The following is a 10,714-nucleotide window of genomic DNA, read 5'->3' as shown; positions in this document are numbered from 1 at the left end:
GTCCCCGCGGTGGCCCCGCCCAGCACCGCAGCCCCTCCGTCCCTGCCTCGGGGGTCACCCGCGGGGGGAGAGCCCCTGGGCGGCTCCGTGCCGGCGGGCGGGGGGCTGGGAGTGTGCCCTGGGTGCCGGTGGCGGGGGGCTGGGTGCCCCTGCCGTGCTGACGTGGCGGCTGGGCGCAGTGGAGCGTGTGGCCGGGGGTGCTGCGGGGGCTGGTCCTGCATCCCAGGGGATTTAACCTCTAATCCCCCCTGCTCCAGGCTTGGCTGGCTTCTGGGGGCTCTTCAAAGGCAGCCACCCCCACCTCCAGCCCCCCATCTATGACTGGTGGTGGTGGTGGCTTCACCACCCTCATCCCACCGCCCATTACCAGTGGGAGCCCTGCAGTGGGACCCCCCCAGGCTCCTCCACCCTCCCGCTCCTTCCCCCCCCGCCCCATCTCCTCTTGCCCTGGAGTCGAGGGGGTTAAAATAACCCAGCGGTGCCTGGGAGCTGGGGTGGGGAGGGGAAGGTCACCGATGTCCCCAAGCCTGGAGGACCACCCCCCCCCGTTCCAAGCCTGGGTGTTGTGGGCTGGGAATGGGGCTGGGGTCCCCACCGTCCCCTCCTGCCTGTCCCTATGGTGCTATTGGGCCCTGCCGCCCCCGTTCTGGGGACTTCGGGGACAGCGAAAGGCTCAGCCCCACGGTGTCCCTGTCCTGGTGGGGCCACAATTGGGGACCACGCAGCAGCACAGCCCACCCCCTGCCCCTTTCCCGTCCCCCCTCCCCCACCCCGGGCTGTACTTTTAAGACCTTTTTTTTTTTGTATTTATTTTGCTTTTTATTATTTGTAAATAAACTTCTGGAAGCCTCAGTGCCAGGCGGCTCTCGGCGGGGGGGGGGTGTGGGGTGTGCGTGTGGCTCTGCTGTCCCCTGCCTGCCCTGTCCCACGGCGGGGGGGGAGTCTGACCCAGCGGTGGCCCCGGGAAGGGCTGCGGGGGTGAGATAAGGTCCCCGCTCATTGTGCACCTTCCGGCCGCGCTGCCTTCTGGTGGCCGCAGCCAAGGGACACTGCTGGAGCCAGCCCGAGCAGGCGCAGCACCCCCCCGGGCTGTCACCCGGCTCGGGAGCCACACCGCGGGCACCCCACAGCCAGCTGTGCCACAACGACGAGAGCCAGCCCTGCCACATGAAGTGCCACCGCAGCCAGAAGTGCCACCACCGCTGCCACCGCAGCCAGGGGTGTCACTGCAGCTGGGAGTGCCACCACAGCCAGATGTGCCACCACGGTCAAGAGACCCACTGTGGTCATCCTACAGCCAGCAGTGCCACCAAATCCAGGGGTGCCAGCAAGCACAGCCAGATGTGCCACCACGGTCAAGAGAGCCACTGTGGTCATCCTACAGCCAGCAGTGCCACCAAATGCAGGGGTGCCACCACAGCCAGATGTGCCACCACAGCCACACTGACCCACCAAATCCAGGGGTGCCACCACAGCCACACCGACCCACCAAATCCAGGGGTGCCACCACAGCCACCCCTGGCAGGGGGCAGGGCCGTGGGCACCGTTGCCGCGTTGCCAGCTGTGTTTCCTCTCCGCCTTTCCTCCCTTTATCGCGCACGGAGCCGCCCCCTGCCCGGGCACCCGCCCGGTGCCGCCGGCAGCGCCCGGCGAGGGGAGGGTACCCATAGGGCGGGGTGCGGCGCCACCTGGTGGCCACAGGCGGCACCTGCCACCCCCTGCGACAGCGTGAGCCGGCAGACCGACACACGCGGGGGGTGGACAGACACCCAGAGGGGCTGTACAGATGGACAGACAGACACAGAGGATGGGCAGACACACGCGCAAAAGGGATACACAGAATTAACCAGGCTGGAAGAGACCTGAGAGATCATCGAGTCCAAGCTATCACCCAGCACCATCTGATCAACTAAACCATGGCACCAAGTGCCTCATCCAGGCTCTTCCTGAACACCTCCAGGGATGGTGACTCCACCACCTCCCTGGGCAGCACATCCCAGTGGCCAATCTCTCTTGCTGGGAAGAATTTCTTCCCAACATCCAGCCCAAACTGCAAACTTGTTTTAGAATCATAGAACCCTTGGGGTTGGAAGGGACCTCAAGGATCAGCCAGTCCCAACCCCAACTCCCCTCCCCTGCCATGAGCCTCACACCAGGTTGCTCACAGCCACATCCAGCCTGGCTGCAAAAACCTCCAGGGATGAGGCTTCCACCACCTCCCTGGGCACCCTGTGCCAGGCTCTCACCACCCTCATGGGGAACAACTTCTTCCTCACATCCAATCTGAGTCTCCCCATTTCTAGTTTTGCTCCATCCCCCCCAGTCCTATCCCTCCCTGGCACCCTCAAAAGTCCCTCACACACATCCCCCACCCCTCCCTCCCTTTTTCCCCTCTAACCCACAGCACCTGCGCTCTGTTGCAGTCTCCTCCCACCCCAGGTGTGGCCACTTGGCCCTCCCCACCCACTCCCCTTTTTAATCTGCCCGAGGAAAGGCAGCAGCCCTAAGCTGAGCCCATCTGGGCTGGAGGATCCTCCTCTGATCGCTGGTGAGTGCCCCTGGCGCACACTGGGTGATGGTGGTGGTGACAACAAAGGCCGGGGGGCCTGGTGGCCCCCCGGCTGTTAGGACCAGGATTGATGACTACTCCAATCCCATCCACGGGTGCTGGCTGGGGCTCCTTGCTGGGGTTGAGCTCCTCTGGGTGGTATCTTGGCTGGTTGAGGCTCTTGCCCCTGGCTCTGGGATGGGTGCAAAAATGGTGATGGTGGAGCAGGAGCTGTTTGGGCAGGGGGGAGGATGGGGTAGAGGGAACAGGAGCTGCTTTGGGAAGATGAAGGCTGAGGAGGGGGGAGCAGGAGCTGTTAAGGCAGTGGGGAGGATGGGGTAGGAGGAGTAGGAGCTGTTAGGGCTGGGGGAGGATGGTGTGGAGGGAGCAGGAGCTGCTTTAGGAAGATGAAAGCTGAGGAGGGGGGAGCAGGAGCTGTTAAGGCAGTGGGGAGGATGGGGTAGGAGGAGTAGGAGCTGTTAGGGCTGGGGGAGGATGGTGTGGAGGGAGCAGGAGCTGCTTTAGGAAGATGAAAGCTGAGGAGGGGGGAGCAGGAGCTGTTTGGGCAGGGGGGAGGATGGGGTAGGAGGAGTAGGAGCTGCTTTAGGAAGATGAGGGCTGGTGGTGAGGGAGGCAGGGGGGGTTGAACCAGATGACCTTTAGAGGCCACTTCTTCAGAAGCTAAGTTCTTCCAGCTCATTTATTCCAGCAAGTGCCCCTGAAAGCAGAAGTTGTATCTGGAGGAGGCTGAAGGGAGATCTTCTCACTCTCTGCACCTGCCTGGAAGGGAAGGAGGGAGGTTGGAGCCACAGACACACAGAGGGGATGGTCAGACAGACCCAGAGTATGTACAGACACACAGACATGCACAGGGGATGTACTGACACAGGATGGACAGACAGATGTGTACAGACACACACACCCCCCCTGGGGATGGACAGAGAGACAGGGGATGCACAGACAGACGGGCAGACACACAGATGTCATCTCCCCTTACACCCCACCCCCCCCATCCCAGCTGCTGCACATCAGCCCCAGCCAGGACAGGGACAGCCACAGCTCAGGTCTGGGGTGCTGGCCCCCCACTGCCTCTTGTTTTCAGCCTCCCCACGAGGCTGGGCAGCTCTGACTCGAGGCAAGGCCACGAGAAGCCTTGCAGGAATGATTTGTGGTGCTCCAGAACACCAAGTTCTGCCTTTGGCTGCAGCTGAGGGAAGCAAACAGCTGCTTATCACTGCTGGAAGGGGCAGATAAGGAGCTGGGGCATGGAATGGTTTGGGTTGGAAAGGACCTTGAAGGTCGAGTGCAAGCATTAACCCAGCACTGCCAGGTCACCTCTAAACCATGGCCCTCAGCACCACATCTCCATGGCTTTGAAACCCCTCCAGGGATGGGGTCTCCACCACCCTTTGTTTCCTACCACAAAAACTCCTGCAAACACCCAGCAGCTCCTCCAGGAAGCCTCTCTGAGAGCCACAGAGAGATGATCCTAGCATCCCAGCACTGTCAGGGTTGGAAGGCACCTCAAGGATCACCGAGTTCCAACCCCCCTGCCCCGGGCAGGGACACTTCCCACGAGGTCAGGTGGAAAGCCACAAGAGCAAAGCCCCTTGGGTGGCCAAATCTTTGTTCATACCTCAGCAGCAGACCCCAGCCCTGTGTTTTGTCTCCAAGTCAGTGGCCATGAAATGTGTGGAGAGGTCAGCCCAGGAGAGTGTCAGCACAAGCTGTGTCCCCTCCCCACACCCAGAGCTGCTGCTGGCTCCCCAGAGGGGGTGACAGCCACGCAGGGCAGCGTCCCCAAGAGCTGCTCCCCCAGCACACAGCAGCCACTGAGCAGTGCATGGTGCCTTTTATTCCAAAGCTGTACAAATAAGCTCTAAACCATGTCTGAGTTTGGCTTCAGCAGGCAGAGATGGATCCAGAAGGAGCTGTTGGCATCAAGGTGGGGGTCGATGATCCTCCCTGTGGCACCTTCCAGCGGCTTGGAGAGAACCAGGGCTCAAAGCCCCAGAACTGCAGAGTGTTTCCAGCACAGATGAAGGGTTTGCCATGCTCCTGGTGAGGAAGGGCCAGCTGCCAGGTGAGGAAGAACAAGCTCTGCCATCGCTTGTGCCCTTCTCGGTGCTCTTCAAAGGAAGGCTCCGCTCCCAGTCACTAGAGTCCCCAAAAGCATCTCGAGGCAGAGATGTTCCACTGCAAACCCCCCCCAACAAGCACAGGTAGGGGCTAAGTCAGGTTTGGATCTGGCAAGGGATGATCTAAGCACTCCCTGGGAGCCATGGCACAGGCTCCTGCTTTGGCTATCCCCCCCCTAAAGCTCCGCTCTGGCTTCGGGAGGCCAGCCGGTGCCATCCAGCGGGCACAGGGAACCCCCGCAGCAGAGCTCCCCGGGGGCAGCAGGCTGGAAAGCCAGCCCGGGGTGGGGGGCAGACAGGAGGCTCAGCCCCATCTTGAGGAGGGGCTTGGGCTGCTCCCAGGGCGCTGGCAGGCCCGGGCTGGAGGCGTCAGATCATCCGAGTCACCACCATGGTGAGGAAGTCCTCGTAGCTGAGGCGCGCGCTGCCCGCCTGCCCCGCGTCCCGCTCGCGGAAGGCCTCGGTGCTGCTCTGCAGCTGCAGGCACAGCTGGATGAAGCGGTCCAGCTGGATGCTGGGGGGGCAGGACCTCTGCCCATAGCGAGCCACCAGCTGCTGGCTGAACTGGGGGCTCAGGTTGTAGCCCATCTGGGTGAAAGCTGGGAAGGGAAGGGAGAGAGGCTCAGAGGAGGAGCGGAGCAGCCCTGCCCGCCCTCGCTCCCTCCCCTCCGCCGTGTGCTGGCACAGGTCCCGCCTCCCCCCCCCGCTCTGCACGGGCAGGGCTCTCAGGAGAGAGGAACCAAGCCACAGCACAAATTCCTGGCATTTTTCCCCTTCATCAAGCACCAACACACCCAAGCTCCTGCCCCCAAAACAAGCTTCAGCCACATGCCGTTTAGCGGCGGGGGCTGGGGAGGGCACTGTGGGCTTCCTTAAGGAAGGAAGTTCAGGCCACAGCCCTGCTGCAGCTTCTCAACCCCAAGGGAAGGCTCTCACCAGCCCAGTTTGGCCAGCCCAGCGTGCCCCAGCCCAGTGACAGGCGTGGACTGTAGCCATGGCTGCATGGGAGGCACCCACATGGCTGTGGGAGGCACCCAGGAGCTCCCAGACACCCAGCCCAGTGTGTCCCAGCCCAGTGTCAGGTATGGGCTGCAGCCACAGCAGTGTGGGAAGGCACCCAGGAGCTCCCAGACACCCAGCCCAGTGTGTCCCAGCCCAGTGTGTCCCAGCCCAGTGTGTCCCAGCCCAGTGTGTCCCAGCCCAGTGACAGGTGTGGGCTGCAGCCACAGCAGTGTGGGAAGGCACTCAGCAGCTCCCAGACACCCAGTCCAGTGTGTCCCAGCCCACTCACAGGCCTGGACTGCAGCCACAGCTCTGTGGGAAGGCACCCAGGAGCTCCCAGACACCCAGCCCAGTGTGTCCCAGCCCAGTGACAGGTGTGGGCTGCAGCCACAGCAGTGTGGGAAGGCACCCAGGAGCTCCCAGACACCCAGCCCAGTGTGTCCCAGCCCAGTGTCAGGTGTGGGCTGCAGCCACAGCAGTGTGGGAAGGCACCCAGGAGCTCCCAGACACCCAGTGTGTCCCAGCCCAGTGTCAGGTGTGGGCTGCAGCCACAGCAGTGTGGGAAGGCACCCAGGAGCTCCCAGACACCCAGTGTGTCCCAGCCCAGTGTCAGGTGTGGACCTGCAGCCACAGCAGTGTGGGAAGGCACCCAGGAGCTCCCAGACACCCAGCCCAGTGTGTCCCAGCCCAGTGTCAGGTGTGGGCTGCAGCCACAGCAGTGTGGGAAGGCACCCAGGAGCTCCCAGACACCCAGTGTGTCCCAGCCCAGTGTCAGGTGTGGGCTGCAGCCACAGCAGTGTGGGAAGGCACTCAGGAGCTCCCAGACACCCAGCCCAGTGTGTCCCAGCCCAGTGTCAGGTGTGGGCTGCAGCCACAGCAGTGTGGGAAGGCACTCAGGAGCTCCCAGACACCCAGCCCAGTGTGTCCCAGCCCAGTGTCAGGTGTGGGCTGCAGCCACAGCAGTGTGGGAAGGCACCCAGCAGCTCCCAGACACCCAGCCCAGTGTGTCCCAGCCCAGTGTCAGGTGTGGGCTGCAGCCACAGCAGTGTGGGAAGGCACCCAGGAGCTCCCAGACACCCAGCCCAGTGTGTCCCAGCCCAGCTGCAGAGACAGTGCCCAAAGGAATCACCAGGCTAGGCTGGAAGCAAACAGCAAGCAGAGCCTGAGTGTGGCTCCCAGGGAGCTCAGGAAGGGTGATGCTGGGGGTCTCTGCTCTTTGCCCACCTTGCTGGAGCTCGTGGAAGCTGATGGAGCCTGACTGGTCCCTGTCATACTGCTGGAAGAGGCTCCTCCACTGCTGGATGAAGCGCAGCAAGGCTGAGAAGCCGTAGATGTCGATGCGCCCTGACCTGCTCCTGTCAAACATGTCTGGGGGGAAACAGCAAGGATCAGGGAGGAGAGGGACACCTCTCAACCACACCTGGTTGCTCAAGGCCTCCTCCTCCTCCTGGAGGTTTTTAAGGCCAGGCTGGATGTGGCTCTGAGCAACCTGCTCCTGTGTGAGGTGTCCCTGCCCATGGCAGGGGGGTTGGAGCTGGCTGAGCCTTGAGCTCCCTTCCAACCCTGAGAGTAGAATAGAATTAACCAGCTTGGAAGAGACCTTTGAGACCAGCAAGTCCAACCTATCACCTAACACCATCTGATCAACTAAACCAGTGCACCAAGCACCCCATCCAGGCTCTTCCTAAACACCTCCAGGGATGGGGACTCCACCACCTCCCTGGGCAGCACATCCCCATGGCCAATCTTTCTATGAAGAACTTCTTCCTCACCTCCAGCCTAAACCTCCCCTGGCACAGCTTGAGACTGTGTTCTCTTGTTCTGGTGCTGCTTGCCTGGGAGAAGAGACCAACCCCCTCCTGGCTACAACCTCCCTTCAGGGAGTTGGAGAGAGCAAGAAGGTCTCCCCTGAGCCTCCTCTTCTGCAGGCTAAGCAACCCCAGCTCCCTCAGCCTCTCCTCCCAGGGCTGTGCTCCAGACCCCTCCCCAGCTTTGTTGCCCTTCTCTGGACACCTTCCAGCATCTCAACATCTTCCCTAACCTGAGGAGCCCAGAACTGGACACAGGACTCCAGGTGTGGCCTAACCAATTCTATGATCCAACCTGGCCTTGAACACCCCCAGGGAGAAGGCAGCCACAACCCCCCCTGGGAAACCTGTTCCAGAGCCTCACCACCTTCCTACTGAAGAACCTCTTCCCAAGCTCCAGTCTCACCCTGCTCTGCCTCAGCTCCAAACCATTCCCCCCTTGTGCTGTCTCCAGACACCCTCAGGAAAAGTCTCTCTGCAGCCTTCCTGTAGGCTCCCTTCAGGTGCTGGAGGGCAGCTCTAAGGTTTCCCCCTGGAGCCTTCTCTTCTGTAGGCTGAACAACCTCCCAAGCAAAGGCAGGAGGAGGGCAGGGAGAGCCCAGACTCACTGATCATCAGCATGCAGGTCTCATCGTTGAACGTTGACCAGTTGGAGTTGACCAGAGCCTGCTTCAGCTCCTTGGCAGAGATGTAGCCACTGTGATCTGCATCCACTGCCTGGAACCAGGAGAAGGCCTCTGGGTCCACACCTGGGGGGGCACCACCTGTGTGAGGAGAAGCCATCAGCAGCTCTGCAGGGCAGAGGTCACTGCCTGCTGTGTGCCCAGGGAGAGCAGTGCCAATGTAGTCAGCACTGGGGAGGCCATGCTTTAAGTCCTGGGTTCAGTTTTGAGCCACTCACTCCAAGAAAGACATTGAAGGGCTGGAGGGGGTCCAGAGAAGGGCAATAGAGCTGGGGAGGGGTCTGGAGAACAGGGCTGGGGAGGAGCAGCTGAGGGAGCTGGGGGTGCTCAGCCAGGAGAAAAGAAGGCTGAGGGAAGACCTCTTTTGCTCTCTACAGCTCCCTGAAAGGAGGCTGGAGCCAGGTAGGGGTTGGGTTCTGCTCCCTAGTAGCAGGTGATAGAACAAGAGGAAATGGCCTGAAATTGTACCAGGGGAGGTTCAGGCTGGACATGAGGAACAATTCCTTTCCTGCAGGAGTGGTCAGGGATGGGAACAGGCTGCCCAGGGAGGTGGTGGAGTCCCCATCCCTTGGAATGTTCAATAAATGCATGGCCATGGCACTTTGGGACATGGTTTAATGGGCAAGGTGGTGTTGGGTTGATGGTTGGATGATCTCAGAGGGCTTTTCCAGGCAAAACAATCCCATGGCTGCATGGCTCACAGGGACACAGCCAACACCCAGGGACAAGTCAGCACTTCTGCTGTAAGCAGCTTTTCACAGCCACACCATCCTGGGATGAGAGCTCAGCAAGGCCCAGGGCTTGGGAGGCAGCCAGGGAAGTACATCAGAGCTCTCACATAGCTTGGGAGCAGAGGGCAAACCATGGAGCTGCTGCCCTATAAACCTGGCAGTGCCAGGAGATGGATGCATGGCTGTAAAGTTTTATTGCTGGTGCTCAGGGCTGTGGCCTCCTGCAGCCTCCTTGGGATTCCACAATCACAAACCAGGACTCTGCCAGCTCCTTCACAGAGTGATTTGAGCCAGGCTGGGAGAGGGGCACTGAGCCAACCCCTCCAGCATGGCATGGCGCCAGGGCAAGGCTGGGATCTGGCTGAAGCATGTCCAGGGATGGGCAACAGGGCTGGGGAAGGGTCTGGGGAACAGGGCTGGTGAGGAACAGCTGAGGGAACAGGGAAGTGTTCAGCCTGGAGAAAAGGTGGCTGAGGGGAGACCTTCTGGCTCTCTGCAACTCCCTGAAAGGAGGCTGGAGCCCGGTGGGGGTAAAACACCCTGAAGGTGTTCAAGGAATGTGTGGCCACGGCAGTTTGGGCCATGGTTTGATGGCCATGGTGGTGGTGGCTTGGTGGTTGGACTCGATCCTGGGGGTTCTTTTCCAGCCTTTAAAGACTCTGACCCTGCGCTCTGTCCCGGGGCCACCCTGGGGCCCAGGTCTCCCCCGCAGAAGGGACCCTTCCGACCCTCGGCCCTACTCACCTCCGGGCGCCGCTCCTCCGTAGGGCCCGGGCGGGGGGCCGCCGTAAGGCCCAGGCTGTCCATAGGGCCCTCCGCCGTAGGGAGCTCCGGGATAGGCTCCGGGATAAGCGCCGGGCGGGGGCGCGCCGGGGGCCTGCCCTGCGCCGGGGAAACCCTGGGGAGGGGATAGAGCCCTTGTGTGCATCCGGAACCGGCACCGAGCCCCCCCAGCCCACTCTGCGCTCCTTACCCCGGTCCCTCCTCCTCTACCCCCCCGCCGCCCCGGTCCCGATCCCCATCCCCGGCCACGGCCCCACCTGCCCCGGATACGCCGCCATGACACCGCTTCCGCCCCCGCGGGACCCGGCTCGTGACGTCACGAACGATGCGCACACCCATTGGATACGGAGGACGCAAGTCCCGCCCCTGGGAGGTGACTGGGCGGAGCTGGAGGAGGAGGGGCGGGACGGCGCGGGCGGGGCGGCCTTAAAGCGGCGATGGCAGCGAGGAGAGGTGGGGTCCACCTTCCCCGCGGGGTCCGCCCTGAAGCTGCCCGGGATGAGCGCTAGGAGCAGCCGGGGGGTGCGGCTGGAATCCCCGAGAAAGCAGGGCCAGGAGCTCCCTAGAGGCTGCCTTCAGGGCAGCAGGTCCAGGATCAGCCCAAGAGCAGACCTGGGATGAGCCAGGGAGCTGGGCTGAGATCCCTCCAGTGGCAGGGCAGGGATCTCCTGGGAGCAGGACTGGGATTCCCCCAAGATCAGAGCTGGATCGTCCCAGGAGCTGCTCTGAGATCCCTCCAGAGGCGGAGCTGGGATCCCTGGGATCAGGATCCTCCGGGATCACGGCTGGGATCTTCCCAGGATTCCTCCCCCCGCGCCCCGATCAGACCCAGTGCTGAGCGGCAGGAGGATGCTCAGGGGCACCGTGCCCCCAGCCAGAGTGGTCTGGCAGAGCAGAGTCCCTCCGGGACAGGGCCGGGACAAGGCGGCGATACGGCCGAGAAAGGAGGCGGGAGGCAGCGGGGCACCAGCACAGGTGTATTCGGCCGGGCAGGATCCACCCGCCCTCACGATCGATCGCG

At 62.3% G+C, this 10,714-nt stretch overlaps 1 protein-coding gene across 1 annotated transcript; it reads right to left on the bottom strand.

Annotated features, from left to right (window-relative positions):
- Window positions 1-4,995: 4,995 nt before the first annotated feature.
- Window positions 4,996-8,279, bottom strand: PEF1 (penta-EF-hand domain containing 1). The gene is made up of 3 exons (XM_009908504.2): window positions 8,105-8,279; window positions 6,913-7,056; window positions 4,996-5,285 (listed from the first exon to the last, which is right to left on the bottom strand). Exons 1-3 carry the CDS (start codon window positions 8,277-8,279, stop codon window positions 5,056-5,058), a joined length of 549 nt encoding a protein of 182 aa, XP_009906806.2. The 3' UTR covers window positions 4,996-5,055.
- Between the last annotated feature and the right edge of the window lie 2,435 nt (window positions 8,280-10,714).

Source organism: Dryobates pubescens, chromosome 20, assembly GCF_014839835.1.
Source record: "Dryobates pubescens isolate bDryPub1 chromosome 20, bDryPub1.pri, whole genome shotgun sequence".
Lineage (NCBI taxonomy): Eukaryota > Metazoa > Chordata > Aves > Piciformes > Picidae > Dryobates > Dryobates pubescens.
This window is presented reverse-complemented; position numbering and strand designations above follow the sequence as displayed.